A 26,270-nucleotide genomic window follows, 5' to 3' on the forward strand; every position below is an offset into this window, starting at 1 on the left:
TTCCTGGCTCTCGTCCCAGCCCAGACGTGGCCGTTGTGGGCATTTGGGAAGTGAGCCAGTAGATAGGAGTTTTTCTTTCTCTCTGTATTTCAAATAAGTAAATAAATAAACGTATCTTTTAATTCCATTTCCCATGAACTCCATGGGAGTCCTGTCATCAGGTAACCGATCCTCCTTTGGGTCATTTCTTTATGAGGGCTCTCGCCACACGGAATAAATGTGTTTGTGTTTCTTTTGCTCATCTATCTGATATCAGTTTAATTCTTGGACCCAGCCGGGCCCCTAGCAGCATGCAGTGGAGCCCTGTTGCCTGCACAGCAGGAAGATGAGGTGTCCCGGGCTTACCTGGATCTGAGTGCACACAAAGATGCAGATACTCAGCCACAGCACCATTTTCAAATAATTTATTAGGAATTTAAAACTGAAAATAAAACCTGGAAAAAGAAGTCACAGATGTGGAGAAGAGACACCGGTGGGTGGTAACTTGCTGGCTTCAAAACACCATGTAACATCTTTAAAAAAAAAAAAAAAAAAAAAACACAAAACACAGAAAACGGAATTCCAGGGCCCTGAGCCCACCACGGCAGGGCCCGGTAGAATGGGAGGGGGTCACGGGTGGGGGAGAGGAGGGGAGCAAAGTCCATCAGGACTCAGCTCAAATGTGTAGAAAATCAAAAATAAAAACCAATAAAATGCAGCTTCTCTTTTATTAGGAAACATTTAAAAAAAAAAAAACCAAAAACACAAACAGCCGCGCATCTCAGTAACAAAGATTATTGCTTTGTGTTCTCAGGGCTAGTAGGTTAAGCACCTCACACAGACGGTTAACTCTCCAAAGGGGGCTCTCGGGGGGCGGGCACCGGCACAGGGAGGGGCGCGGAGGCCCCCCATCTCAGGCCCGGGGGCGGAGGGGGGTCCCCCGAGGGGCTCGCCCAAGGCAGCGGGCGCCCTGCCAGCCAGGGCCCCCGCGTTCCCGAGTCTCTCCTCTTCCTCTGAAAGGGGCTCTGGCCACGGGACCATCCCGGCGGGAAACTTCGGTGAGAGAATGTGGGGGTTCCCTGAGCAGCCCTTGGCTTCCCCTGGGGGCGCGCCCCTCGCCCAAGCGCCCCCCGCCGCCGCCACCCAACCGCGGGGTGCAGCACGGCTCCGAGCGAGCGGAGACCTTTGGAGAGTTCATTCCTTTCCAGCCGCGGCTCTGGGCCGGCCCTCTCCTCGCTCGTCCCCACACTGGGGCTGTGGGGTGAGCAGGCCGAGGCCTTGACCCCCAGGGCCTGGGGGAGTGGGCCTGCCCGGAACCGCGAGCTTACAGTAACGGTGTCTGCGGAGTGGACAGAGAGGGTGGGGCGAGGCGGGCCCTCGCCCGGGGTCTCCGCCTCGCAGTATTTACATATGATACAGGTCGGGTTGTTCCAGGGGCTCGGCCTGGCCTCCCCGCAGCCCGGCCTCCTCTCTGCGGCCAGGGGCCCGCGCCTACAGGGACGCTTTGTTCTCAGCTGGTGGGGGGGCACCTGGCCCCTTGCCCCCTGCGGCCTGGGGCTTCACATTCACAAACCTAGAAATAGTTTAAAAACGGCTTCTTTAAAAAAGAAAAAAGAAAAAGAAAGAAAGAAGAAAAAAAAATAAAAGGAGGGAAAAATCTGAATAAAAACCTCGGGGTTGGGGTGCAGCCTGTAGCAGGCGCCCTCGCCCTCACTCTAGCTATGCACAAATACAAAAGCCTTCTGGGGAGGGGGCGTCCGGGGCGGGGGGGAGGGCTCAGCGGTCGGTGTTGGGGGGAAGGGGCACAGACCCCAGGCAGGAGTTGGGTGGGGGGACCGGCTAATCCAAAATAAATAAAAGCGGGCAGGGAGCGGGGCAGGTGAGCAGGGCGAGGGCGAGGAGAAGGCGGTTAGTAGGGGAGCCAGACGCAGTCGGGGCGGCAGGGCAGGGGCCGGGCCCGGGGAGTGGGGGCAGGCAGTAGCGGGTCCGAGTCGCTGCGGGGGAGGGGGCGGCGGCTGCGGCTGAGGTGTCCCCACCCCCTCGCTGGCTCACTCGTGGTCCTCAGTCAGCTGCAGGCTGGGGGCTGGGAACAGAGCGGGCAGTTAGCAGGGGTGGGGTGGGGGGCGCTCTGACCCCACCCAGCCTCTCTCCTAAGGCTTCTTTAACCCCTCTGGGGAGAGCTCTGCGCTCGGATTTTGCATTCTCTGTTCCCTGCTCGGAGGGCTGGAATTACACAGACGTCACCCTAACACACACACACACACACACACACACCCCTACCCCAATGTGGAATTGTCCCGGTTCTGTCTGGAGAATGACAGAGAGCCTTGTCGGTCTCATTCACTTTGAATAGTGAATGTAGAAGATGCCATGGGGCTCACATCCTCCCAGACCCCACTGTCTCAGTACATGGGGGTGGGTGGGTGGGAGTGGGGGTTGTTTGTCCCAGGGGGTGGGGGTCCCAGGTGTCAATGGTCTCCTGTTTGAACAGCGGTATCCTATTCCACCTCTTTTATGTAACAGCTCCCCCTTTGGATGGACACTTCAGTTACGTGCAGTTTTTAAAATAAAAGCCTAGAAGTGGAATCCTTGGGTCAAAGGGCATGAATGTTTAAAATCGCTGCCGCCACGAAGCCTGAGCTTCCCCCTCACCTTCACCTTCACCAGGCATTCTGCATTAGAACAGTCCTGGCCAGCCAGAGAGGTAGGAGGGGATGCCTTGTTGCTGTCTGAATTTATATTTTAGAAGGTGGCAGATTGAGTGACTTTTCAGTTGTTCACTGGCCTCGGAGGGTGTGACTGACTCCCTTGGAGGGGACAGGGACAGGGTCTGTGCCCCCGACTGGTTGGGCTTCCCCAGGGCCACCCTCTTCCCTTGCCCCTCCCTGCCTTCTCACCTCCTGCCACCTGTCCCCTGCTTCAGTGGTACCCATTGGTGAAGGCTGTGGCAATCAAGGGGCCCTGAAAAGGAAAAAAATTTGAATCCTAGATTCCCAGACAAAGCAGAGAGGATCTTGGGGCTCCTCCTGCCTCCCGCAGGACACCTGATGAGAGGCACAAACCTTTCTCCACCTTGCCCTTGCACCCCACCTCCTTCTCCCCGACCCCTCTCCCCCCGCAAATTTGCTGGAAGATTCTATGGGGCGGAGCCTGGGAATCTGCCTGTGGCCAGTACCCTGGTTAAACCTGGGTGCCCCTCAGCTGGCATCTAGTAGGCAGGGATGGGCGTCCCAGGGCACAACAGCCCCAGAGTGCAGCTGACAACTAGCATACCCAGCCTTAAACACTCCGCACAGCAGTGCCGACCCCCATCCTCTCCGCCCTGCTGTCTCCCGTCCCACTCCCCTTGGCCCCAGAGGCCTAGTCCTCTCCCTCCCCCAACTTTGGGATCTCCTGTGGTGAGGGGTTAGGTGGAGACCACCAGGCTGGCCTGTCCACTCACCCCAAGACTGTGGCCAAAGCCAGTGCTGGGGGCAGGGCTGGCGGCGCTGATGTAGCTGCTGACCCCCGAGTCCTGGTTGGCCGCCCCGTAGAGCTCAGCCATGGGGCCAGGGCTGGTGGTCCCCAGGAAGCCCCCTGTGCGGCTGGGAGTCGAACCTGGAGGGGGAGCCATCGTCCAGGGGTGAGAGCCTGGCAACCCAGAAAGAAGACAGTGATAGCCCCGGCGCCCATGGCTGCCCACGCCATCCCCTCAGACCCACCCACCCTGGCCTTGACCTCTATATCCCAGCAGGTCCTCCTGGATCTCCTGGAGATCTCGCCAGGTCCTTCCACCCCACCATCCCAGGCCCCCATCACCTCCTGTCTAACCACTCTGCAGCCTCCCCTCTTGAGCCCCCCTCTCTACCTGGAGCCAAGGGCAGTTCCTAGACCCTGACACCTGCACTGCACCACTGCTCGGAACATCCACTGTCTCCCCAGGCCTGGCTCTTTCTGCCTCCTCTCCACTTCCTTGCTCTGACCTCACTGACCCCTGAGCCTTTGCACGTGCAAGTCCCTTGGCCAGCAACACTTTTCCTCCTCTTTGCCTTCACATCTAAAACTAAGAGGCTCTTCCTCTTGGCAGCTCCCATGACCCCCTGCAGCATAGCAGCAGTGGCCTTAAGTGCCACTGCCCATCTAATATGTGGGCCCCACCAGCCTGGGAGCTTGGGAGGGCAGAGACCACCTGTCAGTCTCTTTCTTGGCTGGCCCGCCAGGGCCTGTACAATGCCCAGCACACAGCAGGTGTTCAGGTAACAGTGCTAGGTGAATTAATCGATAGGTCCTTCAGCCACAGGGTGGTAGTGGCCACCTCCTCTTCCCTCTGGGCTTCTCTGGTCCCCCTTCCCCTTGCTTCTTGCACCCCACAAGTCCTCACCTGTCCCTCGAACCACAGCCGCCGCTGCCGCCGCCGCCGCCATGGGTCCGTAAGCAGTGAGAGGAATGGCTGAAACGGAAGGCACAGGCACCTCAGTGTGGCTGGCGAGGGGTGGGGGTGGGCAAAGGAGGCCCCTGCTTTGGGCAGAGCCTCTCAGAGGGGTCAAGGCAGGAAGAGCTGCCTCGGGTCCCTCTGTGTGCCCTGTCCCGCGGGAGGGAGGAGAGTGATGGCTTCCCAGGGAGCAGCCTGCCTCAGTTTCTTCCCTGGTCTCAGGAATGCACTTGAGCAACCCATGGAGCCCAGAGGCACTTGAGGGGTTGCAACCCATAACTGGCATAGGTCCAGAAAGCCAGGCCGGTGGCCTGGGGGGGAGGGGGCAACTCTGGGGCAGCTGAGGCTCCGGAGCGCCCCCTGGCGTGAGGCTGAGGTTTTTACCCTGTGGAGGCCACAGCTGCACCTGCAGCCCCTTCTGCTGTGTGTCCTGGGTCCCTCGCGTCCCCTTTCTCCCAGAGCACCCGGCCAGAAACCACCACTCCGTCCTCCACCCTTCTCTGGCATACTGGGGCCTGGCTCCTCCCTAGACTGTTGTTTACCTCCCAGGCAGCTACAGGGAGTTTAACAATTGTCGGCAGCAGCAGGACTAGGAGAAAGTCTACAGAACTAACGTAGTCAGCTTGAGCCTGGAGCTCCCCAGCGCCGAGAGGTGAGCGCCCCCTACTGCTTGGCTCTGTTGCTGCAGACCCAGAGAGGCTCCAGCCCCTGCCACGGGAGAGGGTCTTCAGGGTTTGCATTTGGCAAGGCTTCAGGAACGCCAGTTAGGCTCCCAGCTCAAGATGCACCCCTCTGGGCTGCTTTGGTAATCCTGGCCCTAAACTGGAAAGGAACTATCTTGGGGCTAGGGAGCCCAGACAAGATGCCCTGGAAAAACCCTTGGCAAGGCCACTGAGGAATCAAGTCCAGGCAACCAATCATCTTCCAGTTGGCTCCTCCTCACTTGTATGTCACCTCCTCTTAGAAGCCTCTCATATGGGGGCAGCACTGTGGTGTAGGGAGTTACGTGATCTGCAGCGCTGGTATCCCATAAGGCCACCTGTCTGAGTCCCAGCTGCACCAATTCCCATTTAGCTCCCTGCTAACGTGCCTGGGAGAACAATGCAAGATGGCCCTGCTTGGGGCCCTACACCCACGTGGGAGACCTGGAGGAAGCTCCTGACTTCTGCCCGGCCCAGCCCCAGCCCCAGTCCATGTGGCCATCTGGTGAGTCAATCAGCAGATGGAAGACCTCTCTCTATATATAAAACTCTGCCTTCCAAATAAATAAATAAATAAAAATCTTAAAAAAAAAAACAAAACAAAAAAACCCTTCCTTGACCACACTCCTCTTGCCCCCTACCCCAACACCTCGGCAGTCTCTGCCTTATTTTCCTGTGGAATCCCTCACCCTCGGGAAGTATCTAAGTGTCTGATTACCACTTCCCTGCTGCCTCCCTCCTCCCAGCTGGGGGGAAGACAGGGACCTTGACCTTGTCTGTCTTGTTCTCTCTTGGACCCCAGCGCCTGGCCCAGCTCTGGCACAATCAGTCTATGGAGTATGTAAAAGAAACGCCTGGGTCTCCCCCCGCCCCGCCCCGCCCCGCCCCTGCACAGGGGGCAAGGTCAGACTGCGAGTGCCGGAGAACTGCTGAGCCTGAACCCCCTTCCTCTCCTGACAGCGTCTGCCAAGAGGGTGCTCCCCTCAGCCTTCAGCGGCAGGGGCTGGGCTTGGGGGTCTGTCTTTGGTTCACTGAGGCATTTTCACAAAGAGTAGCCCACGCCAGCCCACACCACAACTGTGATAAGGATGACTTATTTATGGGGCAGGTGTTTGGCCTAGCAGGAGAGAAATCACTTGGGCTGCCCACATCCCACACCGGAGCACCTGCGAGGCAGCACTGACGGCCCAAGTAGCCGGGTCCCTGCCACCCGCACGGGAGACAAGGATGGATTCTCAGCTCCTGGCTTCAGCCTGGCCCAGCCCCAGCTGTTGGGGACATTTGGGGGATAAACAAGCAGATGGGAGATTTCTTCCTCTGTGTCCGTCATATAAATAAAACTAATAATAATTAAAAATTTTTTTTTTAGTTCTTATATGGCTAGAAAGGGACTCCATTCCAAGTGTTGGTCAGGTGCCCCTCGTCACCTCCACCCCCAGACCTCGCTCCCTCCCCTTCCTTCACCCGTTTTCCTCCCCAAGCCCCCATTTCAGGGGAACCCTGAGCACCCCTTGGAAGGAAGGCCTCCTTCAGAGCCACGTCCATGCTCACATCCTCCACACACAGTCAGGCTGGGGGTGGGGTGGGGGGAGAGGCGGGGTGGACAGAGAGACCCCTGGAGGCCCACATCGCTGGCCCTCAGCCCCACGTCCACTCCACCTCTGAGCTGGGCGGCCCGCGGGGAGCTCCCAGCCAGAGGATTGACTCTCAGCTGGTCAAGCACCTTCACCCTGCTTGCCCAGAAGTCACGAATGGGTAACCTCAGGGCCAAGTTCAGCCCTCAGATGTGTTGGGTTAGGCACCCGCAGGGTTTTACAAATTTGTTGCCGACATTTGAAAATGATTGAAAAATTCATCTGGAAGCGAGCGTTGGGTTTCTGGCTTCTCCAGAAAAACGAGACCTGGGGGTACGGGGTCTGCACCCCGTTTCGGCCCGGGCCAGCGGGTACCAAGTGTTGCAGGCATGCCCACTCCAGTCTGCAGGAAACCCCACCCAGCCTACTCTGCTCTGAGTTGGAGACCCTGGCTTGTTCACTGTTGGATCCCAGAACCTCCGTGGTGCCTGGCACATGGAAGGTGCTAGATAAATATTTGCCAAGTGGATGAATGAGTGACTTTTGCTTCCATCTGCTTGGCTTGGCCCTATGCCCCCCTCCCCTCCAGGGGCCGTGGAGCTATCCAGACTGGCCAGCCCCCACACAGTGTGCCGTGTCGCCACAGCAGGATGGCTGGTGCGCAGGGGGAAGGGGTCCCCTCGATTTTCCCAGGAATGTCCCTGGCCCCCTCTCTTCCTCCCCACGAGGCCTGTGAGGTGTATGAAATCCGAGCGACTGACCTGTGAGCTCGGGGAGGACTGGGGCGCTCGGGAGAGGGGTCCGCTCTACACGGAATTCTAAAATGAAACGTAAAACAGCTTAGGCAGACGTCGGGGGCCCCTTGGGCGTGGCCCAGGGAGGACGAACGTACCCATGGGGACACCAGGTGAGGGGACAGGCCATGCACAGGAGCCAAGAGCTGGGGGTGGGGACAGCACGGTCCCCAGCAGGCAGGGGAGGGGACGGAGAGACACGGAGAAGACAGACAGAGCTGGTGGAGTTGCCACGTCCACCCCGGGGTGACACTGGAGCTTCGAGCCCGGGGATTGCTGAAAAGGCTTGGGATGGCACTGAACCAGCTCCCAGAATCCTCCTCTCCCCCTGTGGTGTGGGGGCTGGGGAGGCGGCTTGATGCAAGGCCACACCCTGGAACAGGTTGGGCTCGGGGCCCTGGGCTCGGCCACGTCCTGCGTGGGTCTTCTCAACAAGTCATCTCCCTCCTGGAGCTGTTTCCTTGCCCATGAGATGGGGCAACTGCCCCTCCTCCGTGCCGTTACAGAGAGGATTCGATGTCTTAAGGCACGCAAAGGATTCCAAGCTCAAAAGCCACAGGGGTTGAGGACTCAGCATTAGGGACCCTCCACATAAAGAAGATTAAAAAAAAAAGAACTTGTAAAAGTTTGATACTTGATATTAAAAACAAAAACAGGGCCTGGCGCTGTGGCTTAGTGGGCTAAGCCTCTGTCTGTGACGCCAGCTTCCCATATGGGCACCAGTTCTAGTCCCAGCGGCTCCTCTTCCGATCCAGCTCTCTGCCATGGTCTGGGAAAGCAATAGAAGATGACCCAAGTGCTTGGTCTTCTGCACCTATGTGGGAGACCCAGAAGAAGCTCCTGGCTTTGGATCGGCCTACTTCTGGGCATGGCAGCCACTTGGGGAGTGTACCAGTGGATAGAAGACTTTTCTCTTTGTCTTTCTCTCTCTGTAACTCTACCTTTCAAATAAATAAATAAAACCTTAAAAAAAAAAAAAACAAAAAAAAAAACCAGGGGCCGGTGTTTTGGCACAGCAGGTTAACCTGAGATGCCAGCATCCCATATCAGTGTCCTGGCTGCTCCACTTCCAATCCAGCTCCTTGCTAATGCACCTGAGAAAGCAGCAGAAGATGGCCCAAGTGCTTGGCCCTGGTCCCTGACAACCATGTGGGAGACTTGGATGGAGCTGCTGGATCCTGGCTTCCGCCTGGCCCAGCCCAGGTCGCTGCGGCCATTTGGGGAGTGAACCAGTGGATAAAAGATCTCATTTGCTTTCTTCCTATCACTCTGCTTTTCAAGTAAATAAATAAATCTTAAAAAACAAAAACAAAAATCCACTTAAAAATCCTTGCAGCAAAGACCAGCCCTTTGCTGGGCTTCCCGCGACTGGCTCTCAGGTCCTGTGAGATTTCCACGCAGGATCACAGATGAGGGTAGTGAGCAGACTGATCCAAGATTGCTTTTCAGCATTCAGTGTCTCAAAAGTCTTGTCTGGCCTAGAAAGCATTCAGCATAGCGCCCGGGCATGACAGGTGTATCCGGGAAGACGCAAGCAACATTGGCCCTGGGCGAGGGCCCTACCACAAGCCCAATGCCCTCCTTGGTGGAAGTGGCAACCCAGGTTGAGGTTGGGAGGAAGGAAGGTGGGACACAGGCGGAGCGGGGCCTGGGAGAGAAGGGGGCCATGCAGGGCCCATGCTGGGAGCTCCCACCCGCAGATTCTGGGGAGGAGCAGGGAGGGTGGCGAGTTGGGAGAGGCCCTCTTTCCTCAGACGTCAGACGCGCGCTTCCTTCCAAGCCTGCAGCAGCCAGCCCCCCAGCTGTGCACCCCCAGACACCACCCAGGGAACGGGGACATGCAGGCAGCAGCTAGACACCAAACAGGACTTACCGGGGAACTGGTAGGTGTAGCCAGGGGCGAGGCCTGTGTAGCTCCGGCTGGCGTAGGTCGTGGCTTGGAACCCTGGGTAACCTGATGGGGCAAGGGGGGCAATGTCAGATGCCTCCCCCACAGCACAGACCCTACTCAGGGGGATGCATCTAAGCCACTTACTGCCCCCACCTGCACCCTGTATCATGATTCATACACAGTCCTCTCCGATACTCGTCCTGTGCCAGGCCCTTCATCATCTTATTAAACCTCACAAACACCCCAACATGTAGGTATTGGGAGCCCCATTTTTACAGACAAGGAAGCTGAGGCTCAGGGAGGTGATATTTCTCGGCTGAGAATAATCCAGAGCCCCTCGTGCTCTGGCTCCTGCTTCCTTCCTGGTCTCATCTCCTACACTCTGTGGCCCCTCCCCACTCCCACTGGCATCAGACTTGCCAAGTTCACTCCCACCCCAGGGCCTTTGCACATGCCCCAGCTCCTGCCTGGAACGCTTCTCCAGTTACTGCATGATTGACTTCTCACTGGACAAGCCTCAGGGAGGTCCTTCCACAGGAGTCCTCCTTCCTGTCAATCACAGTCTGTCACGCAGTCCTGAGTTTCCCTCTCATCGCACTGATGATAATGATCTGAACTCATCTCCTATTTTTCTGTCTTCCCAAAGAAAAATCATACGGTGAGAAATAATTGCAATCAGCATTCAAATTCAGATCTGGCTGGCTCCAAAGCTCTTAACCACTAGTTTCACTACTTATTTAAGGTTTCGGGGTTTTTTTTCCTGTTTGCTTTTTTTGACAGGCAGAGTGGACAGTGAGAGAGACAGAGAGAAAGGTCTTCCTTTGCCGTTGGTTCACCCTCCAATGGCCGCCATGGCCAGTGCGCCAGCGCACCGCACTGATCCGATGGCAGGAGCCAGGTGCTTATCCTGATCTCCCATGGGGTTCAGGGCCCAAGTACTTGGGCCATCCTCCACTGCACTCCCTGGCCACAGCAGAGAGCTGGCCTGGAAGAGGGGCAACCGGGACAGAATCCGGCGCCCCGACCGGGACTAGAACCCGGTGTGCCGGCGCCACAAGGCAGAGGATTAGCCTAGTGAGCCTAGTGAGCCGTGGCACCGGCCCTGTTTGCTTTTAAATGGAAGTGGACCTGGCTCATGAATCACCTTTAAGAAAAAAAAAAAAAAACTTTCTCAATGTTTCAGATCAAAGGAGGTTAAAGAGACAGGACAATGAAATCCAAGACCTCGTTTTAGCCTGCATCTTATTCTGGAGGGCGAAAAGATGCTGGATATATTTTTGGGTTAACTGATAAAACTGCAAATAGATTAGATAATAATATATCAATATAAATTTATGAACTTGACACTAGACTGTGGCTTCACAAAAGCCAAGCTCTCACCTCAGGGATACTGGGGCAGGAACACAGCGCCTGTTATTACCCTCCAATGATTCAGGGATAGTCCCAAGTGTATGTATGCATGCATGTGCGTGTACACTCACGCAGAGAGAAAATGTCAAAGGAAACAGGGTAAAATGCTAACAACAGGTGACCCTGAGGAAAGGGCGTATGGACACTGGGCATTTGGTGCAGCAGTTTAACATGCTGTTTGGGGGGCCAGTGCTGTGGGGTAGCGGGTAAAGCGGCTGCCTGCAGTGCCAGCATCCCATATGGACGCCCGTTTGAGGCCTGGCTGCTCCACTTCCAATCCGGCTCTCTGCTATGGCCTGGGAAAACAGTAAAGATGACCCAAGTGCTTGGGTCCCTGCACCCATGTGGGAGACCTGGGGGAAGCTCCTGGTTCCTGGCTTCGGATGGTCTCAGCTCCAGCCAGTGTGGCCATTTGGGGAGTGAACCAGCAGATGGAAGATCTCTCTTTTCTCTGCCTCTGTAACTCTGCCTTTCAAACAAATAAATAAATTTTCAAAAAAAAAAAAAAAAATGCTGTCTGGGATCCCACCTCCCATCTCAGAGTGCCTGGGTGCTGATCCAGCTTCTTACTAATGCGTACCCTGGGAGGCCGCAGGTGATGGCTCAAGTAGTTGGGTCCCTGCCACCGACGTGGGAGACCTGGACTGAGTTCCCGGCTTTGGCCTGACCCAGCCCTGGCTGCTGCAGGCATTTGGGAAGTGAATCGCCAGATGGGAACTCTTTCTCTGTTTGTCCCTGTCTCTTTCTCTGCCTTTCAAATAAAACTAAATTTTGAAAAATCTTGCTAGCCGGTGCCGCGGCTCACTAGGCTAATCCTCCGCCTAGTGGCGCCGGCACACGGGGTTCTAGTCCCGGTTGGGGTGCCGGATTCTGTCCCGGTTGCCCCTCTTCCAGGCCAGCTCTCTGCTGTGGCCAGGGAGTGCAGTGGAGGATGGCCCAGGTGCTTGGGCCCTGCACCCCATGGGAGACCAGGAAAAGCACCTGGCTCCTGGCTCCTGCCATCGGATCAGCGCGGTGCGCCGGCCGCAGCACTGGCCGCGGCGGCCATTGGAGGGTGAACCAACGGCAAAGGAAGACCTTTCTCTCTGTCTCTCTCTCTCACTGTCCACTCTGCCTGTCCAAAAAAAAAAAAAAAAAGAAAAGAAAAATCTTGCTTAAAAGTATGTGGATATTCTTTGCATTATTCTACCTTTGCCACTCTTCTGAGTGGCTGGAATTACTTCCAAATAAAGAGTTAGGTAACAGCAAACTTCAAGACAAGCCTGTGCCCCGCCTGGCAGGTACTCACCTCCCTCACCTCGTCCTTGACCCCTAGGTCACCCCACAGCGCCTCTCTGTGCACCCCTCCCCTGTGCCTGGCAGGAAGCCCCCTGGTGTTGCTTTCTTTCTGTGTGCACGCATGTCACCTCTCCAGGACACTGACCCTCCAGGGGCCAAGGACAAATGTCCCACCCTTGCTCCTGGGTCCCAAACACAGCCCAACTTCCACGGCTCATGGCAGCCTTCGCCTCCCTGCCTGTAATCACTCTGTGGTGACAGTGAGCACTTACTCCTGCCTCCCCTTGCAGGAGGAAGTCTTGCCTTCCCCCGTGAGGGCAGGCCTTGCCTCTCAGAGGCTGCCAGACACATCTCAGTTGAGTGAATTAGAAGAGGCAGCCTTCTGTTTGCTTTTCCAACGGGTCTTTGCACATGCTATTCCCTCGGCCCACGACACTTTCCCCTTCCCTTCTCCCCTGGCCTCTCATACCTGGCTCCTACTCAAGCCACAGACTCAACTTAAATGTTACTTATCGTCTGGCTTCTCCAAGTCTACGTCAAGTTTCCTATGACCACACTCCCTTGGCAACCTATATGCCGTCATAAATCTATTTATTTTCCTAATTGTCTTCCCAGGCCATAAAGCTCAGGAACATCATCGTTGTGATGCCTGGAATAGTACCTGATATACATGGCTGCTCAATAGCTATTTACTGGATGGATGGATGGATGGATGGATGGACAGACTGATGGACGGACAGAAGACCAATAAAAGCAGAGTAGCTGGACCATTCTTATGGCTACCACCAGAGGGCAGCATGCCACAACCAAACCACCCCACCTAGGGTAGGGCTGCCAGACCTGAGATCCCTGGTCTCCGCTCCTGCCCAGTGACTCAGACAGGAGAGCAGACCACAGACGAGTTGAGGCACCCTCGCAGCCACACGTGCAGGCCTAGCACGTACCCAGCATGCCGATGCCCAGCATGAAGGCATCCATTCCATAGGGCATGACTCGAGACCTCCCCCGGGCTGAGCCCGTCGGCGACATCACCTCCTTTGGCTGAGCTTTCTTACATTCCACCTGCAAAGAGACCTGGCGGTCAGTCCTCCCTGCAGATCTGGGTCCCTGCCCCGCCTGTTTCCCAGCAGGCACTGTGTAACCAGCTTTGCAAGCAGCGGTTCATGGAGTGCTAATTACGCCGACCCTGTGACTGGGGTGCTGTTGCCACTCCCCTTTTTATAGATAAGGAAACTGAGGTTCAAAGGAGGGAAGTCATCTGCCCAGTTAACCGCCAGGTGACACTGCCTCCCTGTCTAGGTTTTCAGAGGGTAGGAGAACGGCCTCTGTCCCTCTCACTGGGAGCCCCCCGCCAGCTTCATTGAAACCCCATCCTCTCTCTCTCTCTCTCTCTCTCTCTCCGTGCTGCTGCCCCCATCCAATCCCAGCTCACCATTTTGTTGTTGATTTCATGGAAGTGGATTTCACACACTTTCTCCACGATGTCTTCGCTCTCAAACGTGACAAACCCGAACCCTAGAGGTTGCACAAAGGGCAGAGGCAGGGTCAGAAGCAGGGCTCAGGGTCAACCCCCAGCTCCAGGTCGCACTAACACCACAGCTCCACTCTTGCGGGCGAGTGTCTGAGAATTGATGAAAGGCTCTGCCCACAGCCAGGAGCGTCTCAACCACCTGCTGAGACAGGGTTTAAAGTTCCAAATTACACACGGGCTGAGAAAAACCAAGGCCCAGCGGAGTGAAACAACTTGCCCAAGGTCACACAGCAGGTTAGAGAGTGGCGAGTTGGTACCCAGTGGGATTGGTTCCAGGAATCCTTACAGACCCTAAAGTCCGTGGATGTTCAAGTCACTGATAGACAATGGCATAGCAGGGGTCGGCGTTGTGGCTCAGAGGGTTAACCCGCCACTTCTAATGCCAGCAGCCCATATCCGAGTGCCAGTCCCAGTCCTGGCTGCTCTGCTTCTGATCCAGCTTCCTGCTAATGCACCAGGGAGACAGCAAGGGGACAGCCCAAGTGTTTGGGTCCCTGCTACCCATGTGGGAGACCTGGATGGAGTTCCTGGCTCTTGGCTTCAGCCTGGCCTACTCCTGGTGGTTGCAACCATTTGGAAAGTGAACCAGTGGCTGAAAGATCTCTCTCTCCCTCTGTCTGTCTGTCTTTCAAATAAATAAATAAATCTTTAAAAACAAAAAAATCAATAGTATTAGCATAGAGCCTACACACATCCTCCCCTATATGTTAAATCATCTCTAGGCTGCTTATTGTACCCGATACAGCATAACTGTCCCAGTCGTTGTTATAGGGTGTTGTATAGGGAGTCATGACAAGGAACAGGTCTATCTGTTCAGAACAGACACCAGTTGTTACTGAATATTTCCCAGCCAGAGCTGATGGCGTGTGTGGACGTGGAGCCCACAGAGGCAACTGTACCTTCCATGGGCCTTTTTACCTTTCCCTGATGCTTTCCAAACAGGGGACAAAGACATCCACAGATACTCACTGAAACCTATACAAAGGGGGGCCCAACCAACTAGACACAGACACAGACACACACACGCACGCACATACACACCACAGCAGGTAGGAGCACACACAGGGACACACAGACACACACCTAGGTATCCAGATCTCCCACAGACACTCAGTGGTGCACCCTGACCTTGCACCAGACATCCACAAATATGAGGGGTCTTCAAAAGGTTCATGGAAGAGATACTACGGGGAAAAACAACAATGCAGGGATTTCACAATTTTTTACATGAAAATCAACTTATTCTTTCATTCTATCTTCCCACGAACGCTTTGAAGCACACTTGCTTTCAGTTGTGGACATGTTCACACACACAGATACAAACCCACACACGTATACAAATACAAATCACATACATCCCACTCCCCAAAGGCCTAAAAGGCTCCCCTCCCCAAGCCCTGAAACAACCAGAGAAACAGCCCTGCCCCCTCCAGGGTGTGCTCCAGGGGCCGGGCCGGGCTGGGCTCAGAAGGCAAGGCCCTTGGGAAAAAAAACAACACAGGCAGTGACACAGTGTGGCTAGTGGTGTGGCTCAGAAGCACACAGGTTCAGGGGCAAGGGGCTGGGGGCGGGGCTCAGCCCCAGTGCAGGGGCAGTGCTGGAGCAGATTGTGGGGCCTTGGGGTTAGCCTGACCCTGGGGCTGCCTGGCCCAAGCTCTGGTTACCAGGGACAAGGTGAGCGCCAGCCAGAGGCAGACCCCGGGGAGGGAGGGGGTGGCGGGGCTGCTCCTCTGCCCCCTCTTGGGCAGTCAGGCAAGTTTCTCTGCACAGGAAATGAATGGCAGGACAAAAGCCTTCTGTAAGGCCAGGCCGGGGAGAGGATGCAGATCCTTGGGGATAGGATGTCAGGAGGCGAGATGAAAGGGCAGCTGTGACCTGCGCCCCCCCCCACCCGCTGACCACGGCCCCGGCCCAACACCCCCCTCACCTCGGTGCCGGTTGGTGGTTTTGTCAAACATCAGCATGGCATCGTCCACCTGAAACAGAGCCTGCTATGGAGAACACCCGGACGCCAGGGGACTCCACCCAACCCACTCCACTCCCCTCTCATCCACTACGGGCTTTTGTCTCCAGCCTGCTCCCTGGCAGGGGACCACTTTCCATCTGCAACCTCACTAGAGGCCGCAGCAACCACCAGATTCTCAAGGGGCTAGCCTGCATTTATTAAGCTCCAAATGTATGCCTGGCACTTTTGCCCCCATCGTCCTCCCCACAGCCCCTGCAGGGTTGGGGTCCCATGGAATAGATAAGGAAACGGGCTCGGGCTCGGAGAGGTGAAGCCGCCTGCCCAAGGTCACACAGCAAGTCCTAGACCAAGCTGGTGAGGAGGAAGAAGCACGGAGCGGGTGCCAGAGAAAGAAATATGAGACGGGGAAGCAAAAGCCTCTTCCCTTTCTGCAAAAGGCCAGGCGGACAGCAGCCAGACTCAACTCCCCTCTCTTGGTAGAGCTCTGTTCCTCTAATTGAGGTTTCCTTTTGCTGGAGGCTCTAATTAAAGCAAGTAGTGCTCAGTGCCTGGGCTGCTCGCCTCCCACCAACTGGGGGAAGGGAAAGGGACGCAGGAGGGCCTAGAGCCTACCTCTCCACCCCCTCTGGGACCCTCTTCATATACTCCCCCAAGACATCCCCCAGAGGGACAGCCAAGCCTCAGCTTCTCCCCCAGAGTCCCGCCTCCTTGCCTCCACCTCCATCTCCTTCCCGCGCTCTGGGCTAAGGCTGGGCTCACCTTGGCAGGAAATCAGGGGCTGCTTCGGATGTTCCCTCCCCATCTCAGTGCAGCCCCCTCCCTCCCCTCCAGTGGCCAGGCAGCCAAAGGAGAAACGAAAACTTCCTCTGGTCCCGGGGTTCGGCTTCTCCCCCACTCTTCTTGCCTCCATGTCCAAGCCCATCATGGGCCTTATAAGGGGTCTCCCTCGTGTCCTTAAAGCAGAAAGGGTAGACCCCGAACTACGGTGGTCCTGCAGTTCTCCTTAGACATCGAGATACACTGGGCCTGCCTCTGTGCCCCCCTCACCCCCCAGGCAGAACCAGGACCCTACAGCGTCAGGAGGAAGTCGGGCCCTGCCAATCTCAGAGGAAAATGAGGTTTTCCTTCCCAAGGATCTTCCTGGCCCAGGCTCAACATCCGACTACCTCCCTCACTCCCGACCCTGTGGACCCCCAACTCAGCTGCAGTGGGAAAACTTTTAGGCTCCAGACACGTGCCCCCATCCCTCGCTTAACCGATGGGAAAAAAGAAATCCAGACAGAGAACCCCGATAAAGCACAGTTGGAGGACAGGCCTGTGCTGGAGTCCTGGGTCCTGCCCTGGCTGGTTGGGGAGCCCTGTGCAAAGGGCTTCCTGTCTCTGTGACCTTGGTTCTATGCTTCTGACCTCACCAAGTATCGGGAAACGAGATCAGGTGTGAAACACTGAAGATTCACAGTACCTGGCATGTAGTAAGTGCTTAATAAATGAGGGCTCTCGCTATCATCTTTATGTTGGTGGGGGGGGAGGCTCGCTCGTGGTCACATGGGAGGGAACAGCCACAACATTGGCTGCAAGGCTCCATGAAGGCTGCCAGGTAGGCCCGTGATCACCACCCTACTGAGCACCTTGACTCAGGAGCTAAATAATCCTTTTCTGAATGGATTCAGTGAATGAATGAACCGAATCAGCCACACCCTCTTCCCTAACCCTGCAGCTCTGAGTTCTCGCCTGACCCACAAACCGAGCCCAGGGCCACTGTCCTTCCAGCCTTCTTCCAGGCCCAACATCCCTGTGGTCCTCCACACCCTTCCACCTTGGCCTTGCCTGGACACACCCCTCCTGGGGACAGTGGGGTTGCCCAGGGTACCCCTCAGTCCAGTCCCCTTCCTGGGGCCAGCTGAGGGGAGGAAGGTTCCTGGCCCAGTGTCCTTAATAGGCTTTGGTCTCCATGGGAACCCGGGGACAGGGGGGCTCGCGCGCAGGGTGGGGAGAGTGGGGGTGGGGAGGGGAGGCGGCCGGGGCCTGCTGACCAGTGGGAGCCGCCAAGTTCGGCGGCCGCTAAGCCTGAGTGGCAGCCATGGCGGCTGACCATTGTTCCCCCCTCGGCGGCGGCCCCTCGATCCGGGCGGGGGGCCCCCCGCCGCGGGGCCCTTGGCATTCCCGGCTGTCCCCCGCGCTCCCTGGCAGCCTATTCTGCGGCTCCCCCTGGCCTCCCCGGGCCGGTTTCACATGCCAACGCCGATTTAGGCCCGAACAAAAGACGCGGCCGCTGACGGCTTCTCCTGGGGCCCGGTCGCCATGGCAACGCCGGCCCCGGGGGCAGGCGGCCTCCAATCACAGCTGCTGGATCAGATTAGTGCGAGCTCTAATGCTCGGCGCTCAGACACAAAGACACCCCGCCGGAGCCGAGCCGGGCCTGCTGCTTCCCAGGAGCGCCCTTCCCTCCGGGGCCCAGGCCCGCCCGACCCAGGTCTCCACGGAGGCGCCTGCGCCCAGGCCTCTGGGCCTCACGCCTCAGCATCCGCTGGCCGGGGCACCCTCCACCCGCCCCAGCCAGCCAGCGCCCAGCGCCCAGCCCATTTCCCCAGCCACGTCTGGCGGTCCCCTGGGGACTCCACAGGCCTCCATGCAGAAACAGCCGGCCCCTCGACCTGTGTCACCCAAGACCAGGGATGCCAGCCCCAGGCAAGGCAGCCCGCCTCCCACCCCTAGCCTTCACACCTGGGCCCCTCTTGGTCAGCTTCGGATGGGACCTTGCTGGCCTTCCTGGGGACACACCCTGTTGTGTGACATCACCGCCACACCTCCTACCTCTTCCTATGTAGGCTCAGAAATTCAAACTCCATGCACCTCAGGGCTGACATCCTCCTGGGTTGATCAGGACTGTGAGAAGCTCCGTTATGCTCCCCGATAATAGCCAGGGGATCAGCAGCCCCAGCTCCTGGCCCAAGCTCCCCACCTGTGCAGGCAGGGTGCTGAGTGCAATTGGGAGCCATGTTTATTGCCTCCTTATCATCCTCACCAGGGAGGAGTCCCGGAGTGGGGGTGTGGGGGAGGTACAATGGCCCTGTGGCCTGGACAGGTGCAAACTCCCAGGAGGCCAAGGGGTGAGTGGATGGAACTGGCTTAGGGAGTGCGGCCTCCCTTGGGAGAATGACGCTAAGCACGAGAAAAATACAGGGGACAGGCAACCACAGGTGCTACTGTGCAGCTTTTCTCCGGGGACACCCAGGGATGGGCCAGGAGCCTGGCCTCACCCACAGAGGGACCCAGTCCCCCCCCGCCCCCACGTCCTGCCTTTCACCTTTTGCAAAACCCAGGATGACCTGGCAAGTCCCTGTTCGCCACTGAGGCATCTTCCAGTGGCCTCACGGCCCCAGCAAGCATCCCGGGAAAGACCCACCTTCCCGAACTGCTCGAAGTACTGCTTCACGTCCTCCACCGTGGTGTTCACCGACAGCCCCCCCACAAAGATCTTCTTCGTTCGAGTCACCATCTGTTAGGGGAGGGGATGAGAAAGTGGGCATCTGAGTCCTGTGGCCTCCCGCCACCAGCAGGGGCTCAGGCCCCCCTGCCAGGATGCCAGCTGACAAGCTCTCTGTGGCCCCAGCCTCTCAGAAGCTCCCCCCCCCCAGAAGCTCTTCCTTGGACCCCTGCCTCTAGGCCTGTCATGGGCAGCTGTGCACCCCACACTCTGGCTGGCTCGAGCAGGCCCTCCTCCTGGCTCCCTCCCTGGGGTCGGCTCCTGGAAAATACCTCCCCCTAGGACTCACTCGGGGAAGGCGGCAGGTGAGTTGACCCGGACCCATGGCCCAACTCCAAGACCCCATCAGTCCTCCCGGGAGACACCAAGGCCATCACGGGGTCTCCCTGCACTCCATGTCGGCCGACATTTTCCTCATCACCCTCCTCCCAGCCCAACCTCTGGCAGCCCCGTGGCCCCAGCCCTGTTTTAGGAAGAACACATGGTCCTAATTACCCCAGGAGCGCATGGCTAATCCGCAGCAATTCCCAGCCCCATCCTAACACTAAAGCACCTTCTGTCACCAAACTGCTTAATGGAATTAACCCAATTCCAACCATGTGCTCCCTGGTGCGGCTGCCTTCGAATACCTGCTCTATAATTGCTTTCAGGTCCTGGGCTGGGCCCCTGCCAGGGATGCCCCCTCTCCTGTCTCCTAAAACTGTTCCTCTCCTTTCACACTGGTGGGAGCTGGGAACCTCAATAGAACTCACCAGCCCAGAATCTTAGAGCAAAAAGGCACCTGGAGGAGGGACCCAGTCTTAGGGCACGTGATAAGCCAACAGACTCAGGGGGGCCTGACTCCCTGTGCTGTCCTCTTGTCCCCTATAGCTCACTGCTTGAAAAGGAAGACCTGGGCAGTTGCCCTGGGGGCCTGGCTTGGAACCTTAGGCCTGGGCCCTGCAACACAAGTTGAGAGCGCCATGGCTCCACTACTCAAACATGTTTCCTACACACCCTCTCTCTCTCTCCCCAGGAGAACCTGCCCAAGCACCAGGGAAAGTATACTTTAGAAAGAAGTCATAGATACCTAAGTGGAAAGACAACAGGTGACAGACTCCAGCGTCCCCTCCCCCTCAGCAAGCCCAACACATCTTACCCCAGAGGTGGGAGGAGGGCTGGGGAGCCAGAAGCAGCTCCTTGGCCAGGACTGCAGTTCAGCCTCAGGGGGTAAATCTGTCCTGTGTTTGACCCCCAGACGCCCTGGGCACGGAGGCTGCGGTCTATGAGGTCAGAATTAGACTCAGGGCGCCAACTGTACTGGCTCCAAATACAGGACAATGCACCCCCTGAGCAGTTCCCCCTCCCCCAACACATGCAGCCCCTTCTCCACTCCACCCCAGAGCACAGAGGGAAAAAAAAATGCATGGTGTCTTCATTCCACAGAGCCAGACCACCAAGAACCCCTTCTTCCCACCCCAGCCCATTGCAGAAACACCTCCCACGGAGGTTCCCGAAGCATCATCTGCCCTGCAAGGGAATGCTGGGAAAATCACTGCCTGGAGCTGCCCAAGCTAACAAACTCCTCCCAGACCCGGACACACCTACCTTGGGCTGTGCTCGCCGAGGAAAGGCCACCTTGGGGTCAATCTGAAAGAGACGGGAGAGGCAGACAGGGTCTTGATGATCACACTGCAGACGGGAGACCACCCAGCCCTCAGCCCTAAAGCCCTCTCAGCCCAGGACACGGAGGTGACAGAACCCACAACCACAACAGCCTTCCAGCAGCAAAGCGCTGTGCTTAAGTAGTTAGATCCTTAACTCACGCTGCTGGGTTCAAACCCCACCTACACTGCCCACACACACACACACACACACACACCAGCTGTGGGACCCTGTGGACAACTTATTGAACCTCTCTGAGCCTCAGGGTCAAGCTCACCTGCAAAACGGGCAACTAATAACACCCATCTCATAGGGTCATCTGCAAATTATTTAAGATTATGCATACAAAGCACCTGGCATAGTGTCTGGCTCACAGCAAGAACAACAACAATAACAACAAATAGCAAGCAAGTCTATTCCTTCGAGAATCAGATAAATCGAGTTCCTTCCTTTCCGAGCTGACTCTGCAGGGTACCTGTCTAGGTAATACATGCAATGCAAGCCAGGGACACCCCACAAATGGAAGTGACCTTTTGCCTGAAATGGGTTATGAGATGAAAACTCAAAAGCCACCCAGAGTAAACACAGTCCTCTCCTCAAGATGAGGGGGACTTCAAAAAGTTCATGGAAAATGAAATTACAAGTCTCTTCTGGTGCAAACAATTTTGAAAGCATGCATAGCTTTGGCAAAAATATGCATTTCCCACCAACTTTCTGAAGACGTCTCGTACCCTCAGCACCCAACAGCCCCCGGTAAGGCAGCCCGGCTCCTAGAAAGGCGGAGTTAACCCAGGCTTTGGGGACACGAAAGGGCACGGGACTGGGGCTCCGAGGCTTTGGGCCTCTTGTCCAGCCTGAAATCTTGGTAACTCCCTGCGGCCCCTCGGAGCCTCTGCTCGCTCATCTGCAAAGTGGGGACGATTGCACCCACTTCTCCCAGGGCAGCTGCGGGAATCAGATGAGATAGTGTGGGTGAAAGCGGCCCTTTGTGAGCTGCCCTTCGCTGCACAAACAAAGGTGCTATTACCGGCAGGCCACCTTTGCCCTGTGCTGCAACCAGCAAAGGGAGGAATCAAGATGCACCTGGTTCTCCCGGTGCCCCAGCCTTCCCGAGCGACAGCAAGAGACAGGGCGGGAGACCCCGCAACGAACGCGGGAGCTGCGAGGCAGAGCCATGGCAGTTTCTTGCCACTCACAGGAGTGGTCATCATTCACAAGTTCACCAGCCAATCACAAGGAAGATCTGTCTTTTCCCAAAGTTCCTTCTGTTCACAACAGCCTCACGCCCGGCCACTGGCTCTGGCTTCTCTCTGCCTGCCTGACTGGCACGAACCAGGAGCCCGCCTCCTACAGGATCCCCCCACACTGGAACCTGCTCGCAGAGATGGACCCTCCAAAATCCATGCCAGGCTAACGCCTCGGGCTCCCGGGGAAATCACGGCCGCCCATTTCCCCTCTCTGAAGTTTCGATTTTGTCCCTCTGTGGACATTTCACCCTGCTATTTCTTCCAGAAGCAGTGTCCCCAAGCCATGAGCACACAGCAGTCCCCCTGCCCAGACCCTGCTGGGGAGACTGGCCCTAAGCCACACTCCCCCAGACCCCCACACACCCCGTCCCTGTCACGCCCCACTGCCACTCTGACTCACAGCTGGCAACATAAATAAAACCCAGCAAGTAAATAAAAGGTGAAAGTCAGAACCCAAAATAGACTCACCACAGTAAACCTCCCTCCCACCCCTTTCCCGGTCTGGAGATGCCAAACCCAGACAAAGCCTTTGCCCTTTGCAGCTCCCCATCTCCCAAGGATACCATCTCGCCCTCCTTCCTCCTCCTCGCTCTTCCTCCTCCACTACCACCCCGCCCCCCAGCCCCAGCTCCTAAATCTCAGCTTCCTGAGTCCAGTAGAAGCCATCAGTGCGTTCTGAGGACAGGGGATGGTAGGAGAACAGGCAGCTTGATGGCAGATAATCACAGAAAAACAATAGGCCACTGTCTCTCCATTCCCAGCCTGGGTCACTCAGCCTGCGCCAAGAAGATCCTTTCAGAGCGGGCAAAGTTGAGGCCTGGCCTCATTTGCTCATTACTGCAAGAGCGGGAGAGGGAGCTACCGGGCAGAGATAACAGGACGGGCGGTAATTTAACAAATTCTTGGGCACAACCAGCTATTGTTGCAGGTAAACAGGAGCCAGAGACTGACCTAAGCAGGGAGGCCCAGGGCTGGGGCAGCGTGGGGGAGTGTGCAGAGAGAAGAGCACACTGTCCTCGCCTGGGCAGACACCCTACGGCAGAGTGGCTGACTTTCTCCTTTTCCCCTCTTCCCCCTTGGGCCAGCTTTGGCCAGCGCCCCCTGCAGGGTCCGGGACACTGGGGAGCAGTGGGCCACCAGCAAATGTGGCAGGAGCTTGGGTGTCCAGCCAGCAGCCTCCCCTGGGATCTAATGCTCTTGTTGCCAGGGAAGCTGGCTGCCTTCTCAGAAACCCCCTTCCTGGGCAAAGCAGGTTTGTGTCTTCCACACAAAGCAAGGCGCTCATAGACCAAAAGTCGGAGGTGGAGGAGGAGGAGGAGGAGGGGGACGCAGGGATGCTTTGCCATTGGCCTGCAATGGGGGGGGGGGGGTCGCAGAGCCAAATACTCGTTAGAGTTCAGAGGAGGTACCGGGTGGGTCACTGCAGCCCTGACTCACCCAATTTGGGCCAGGGGGAGGGCCCCAGCCCCACCCCAAGCTCCTCTCGGGAGGCACACCGAGATTAGTACTTACAGGGAGGGGGTGGGAGCTGCTGCTGCTGCCCTCACCAATTCTGGGGCGGGGAGGCGGGGGCAGCATCTCCTCGCAGGCCTGGGATCCTTTTGCTCTCTCTCTCCCCCCAACTCCGGTGACAAAGTTTCACAGCATGGCAGCCCTCTCGCTCAGCAAAGTCGCTCTGACCACTAGGACCCTCGGCCAAGCGTCCCCCGGAGGGAGTCCTGACCCTCTCCTCCGGCAGCCTCCCTCTCCCACAGGACCCCCGAAGCCCCGAGGGCCACTCACTGTTTTGGAGTCGAGCTCGTGCCGCGACTGCGCCAGCACTTTATCCACCCCCGCCTGGTCCGCGAAAGTGACGAAGCCGAAACCCCTGCGCGGCGCGGTGAGGGAGAGGCAGATGGTTACCCGGCAGCGAGTGGCAGCGGCGGAGGGGCGAGCCGGGAGCAGGCGCAGCGGGCGAGGGGCTCACCTGGATCTCTTGGTCAGGGGGTCCCGCATCACCAGACACTCCTTCACCTCCCCGAACTGGCCGAAGTATTCACGCAGCCCTTCTGCAACCACACACCCCGCCTTCGGACCGGCCCCAGGCCCCGGGCCTCCCCCCTCTCCCTCGTCCTTTGCCCCCAGTGACCCCGCGCGGCCCGGCCGCCCCCGCGCCCGGCTGCCCGCGCGCTCCCCGCCGCGCACCCCCCCCCGCCCCTGCCCGGCCCCCACCGAGCCTCCGGGAGCCCACCCCGGGGCCCCGGGAAGCCGGGGGCCGACCTGGGCTGGAGGAGGTGGGGGCTGGGGGACGGCTCCGGCCGGGTTCCCGCCGCTCCGGGAGCCGCCTCACAAAAGTTTGAGCCGCAGGTGCGAGCGGAGTTGGCGCTGCCGCCGGCGGGTCCCGGGGGCCCAGCCCACCCCTCGATGCCCCCCTGAACCCCTCATGTGTTGCCCTCCGTCCTCTGGGCCGTGCGCGCTCGCCGTTCGCCCTGCGCTCGCGGGGTCCCCGGGCGGGGCGCGAAAGAGGGCGCGAGGGCGCTCGGGGTCAGCAGGGCGCAGGGCCGGGTTGGGGGGTCCGGGTCCAGGGCGCCGAGAGGATCTGGGGGGCCCTGCCGGGCCGGTGGGCGCCCCCGGGCTGGCTCACCCTGCGTAGTCTGCCAACTGAGTCCCCCGATGAACATCTTGCTGCGGGAGGAGGAGAGACACAAAGGGCCCGCGTGAGCGCCCGGCGCCAGGGCGCAGGGGGCGCGGGCCCGGGCCCGGGGGAGGCCCGGCCCGACCCGGATCGGCCATGTTGGCGGGGCCGGGGCGGGCGCGGGCCGGGCAGGCCGAGCCGGGCCGGGCCGGGCCGTACCAGGGGTCGTGCGGCGAGTCCGGGGAGGCGAGGCCGGGCTGGGGCGCGTCAGTCTCCATCGGGAGCCGCGGGCGGCGCGGGCAGCGGAGCGGCGGCGGCGGCGGCGGCGGCGCTCGGCGCGGGGCAGATGAGGAGCGCGGCGAAGGGGGCCGGACGGACAGGCCATGCTGCCCCCTCCCCCGACCCCGCTCGGGCGGGCGGGCGGGGACGGCCGAGGGGAGGGCCCGCCGGGGGCCGACCTGCCGGCTCCTCCCCCCGCCGCCCTGCGCGCATAAAGCCCCGCGCTCGCCCGCGCGCCCGGGCGCCCGCGGAGGCGGCGGCGCCGGGACCCCCTCCCGCCGGGCTCCAGGCTCCCCGGGGGCGACCGAGACCCCGAATCCGGGTGCGGGCCGGGGCCAGGGCGCGGCCGCACCCCCACCCACGCCGGCGCGGGGGCCGGGCCGCGGGAACGCCCTCCCGGAATGAAGCGCTTGCCGGTGCCTCCAAGGTAGCTCGGTTCCGGATCGGGGAGAGCCCTAGTCCTCCCTCTCGGGTCCCCGCTATCCAGAATTTAGGAGGTCCCCGATCTCCTGGGGTCGGGAGGGAGGTGGCCCCAGCACCCCTAAATCCCCACCCTCTCCAAGGGGCCAGAGTCCCTCCGTGTCCCCAGTCGGAGAGAGAAACCCGCCCTCGGAGTCCCCGGTTTCTTCCGGACCCAATTTAAAGTCCCTCTACTGCAGAGGTCCTCAACCCACTTCCTGTGCCCCTTATCCCATTTAGAGACCCCCCTCAGTGCTACTGAGTGGGGCGCCTCCAGCAGCTCCCCAGTAGAAACCGCATCGGTCTTCCCAGCCCTTCCTCAGCCCTTGTTGGCCAGAGGGAGAACACCCCACCACCACCCCAGGACTCCCCCAAGTCCCTTCAGCTGCGGACCCTGTGGTCTGTTGAGAACCCCCCCCCCACACACACACACACCCGGTCCCAAGCCTGGGTTCCGGCTCTGGCGACACCTCCGCCCCAGACGTGAGGAGTCCCCCAGCCTCTCCCCTCGCCGGCTCACTCCTCTCGGCCCGGTGCAGCCTCCTCCCTGTCTGAATTGGGGGAACTCGCTCCGGACGCTCCCCGCCCTCTCCCCACCGAGGCTGGGGGCCAAGTCAGCGCCTCTTCGAGCCTCGCGTCGCCAGGTTGGGACCCTGGTGGCGCAGTGTGCGCCGTCCCCCGCGAATGACCCCTCTTTTGCAAACTGCAGCTCCATCCCGTTCAAGCGGAAAGAACCTCAGCTACCTGCCCAGCTGCCTCTGGAGTTTCTTCCCTTGGTCCGTGTCACTCAAACAAAATGCCTTCCTCCCCACCCCAGTCTGCTGGGTCTCTGGGATCCCCAGTAGTTTCGCCCCAGGCTCCTGGGAGCCACCTCACCCACCCTAGAAACTCCCTCCTGCTAGCCTGGGAATCGCCGTGAGAAAGTCGGATCAAGGTCTCCTTGGGAGTCAGAGGCCCCTCTCGGAACCCCTCCCTCTCCGGAGCCGGGCTACGGACTCCTGAGCT

At 58.6% G+C, this 26,270-nt stretch overlaps 1 protein-coding gene across 5 annotated transcripts; it reads right to left on the reverse strand.

The window, feature by feature from the left end:
- Positions 1–384: 384 nt before the first annotated feature.
- MSI1 (musashi RNA binding protein 1) lies at positions 385–24,882 on the reverse strand. 5 transcript variants are annotated; one of them, XM_051826859.3, is made up of 15 exons: positions 24,747–24,882; positions 24,537–24,577; positions 23,880–23,961; positions 23,696–23,780; positions 20,610–20,651; positions 18,942–19,034; positions 15,497–15,545; positions 13,471–13,553; positions 12,983–13,100; positions 9,333–9,413; positions 7,427–7,483; positions 4,340–4,408; positions 3,422–3,576; positions 2,877–2,940; positions 386–2,062 (listed from the first exon to the last, which is right to left on the reverse strand). In XM_051826859.3, the coding sequence occupies exons 1-14, from the start codon at positions 24,803–24,805 to the stop codon at positions 2,899–2,901; spliced, it is 1,056 nt and encodes a 351-aa protein (XP_051682819.1). In that variant the 5' UTR covers positions 24,806–24,882; the 3' UTR covers positions 386–2,062; positions 2,877–2,898. The 5 variants fall into 5 exon arrangements, with proteins under 5 accessions (XP_051682821.1, XP_051682820.1, XP_051682819.1 ...); XM_051826858.3 differs by having other exon boundaries at positions 388–2,062; positions 3,422–3,609; XM_051826861.3 differs by lacking the exon at positions 7,427–7,483 and having other exon boundaries at positions 385–2,062.
- Between the last annotated feature and the right edge of the window lie 1,388 nt (positions 24,883–26,270).

The sequence above is a fragment of the Oryctolagus cuniculus genome, chromosome 21, assembly GCF_051225735.1.
Source record: "Oryctolagus cuniculus isolate XC-2025 breed Fujian yellow rabbit chromosome 21, ASM5122573v1, whole genome shotgun sequence".
NCBI classification, from domain to species: domain Eukaryota; kingdom Metazoa; phylum Chordata; class Mammalia; order Lagomorpha; family Leporidae; genus Oryctolagus; species Oryctolagus cuniculus.

Excerpts from the sequence above, each read along its gene's own strand:
- MSI1 (XM_051826858.3), bottom strand. The coding sequence starts at position 24,805 with ATGGAGACTGACGCGCCCCAGCCCGGCCTCGCCTCCCCGGACTCGCCG. Across the intron at positions 23,781-23,879 it reads CCCCTGACCAAGAGATCCAG|GGGTTTCGGCTTCGTCACTT; the intron begins GTGAGCCCCTCG and ends CGCGCCGCGCAG. Across the intron at positions 20,652-23,695 it reads ACGAGCTCGACTCCAAAACA|ATTGACCCCAAGGTGGCCTT; the intron begins GTGAGTGGCCCT and ends CGTCTCTTTCAG.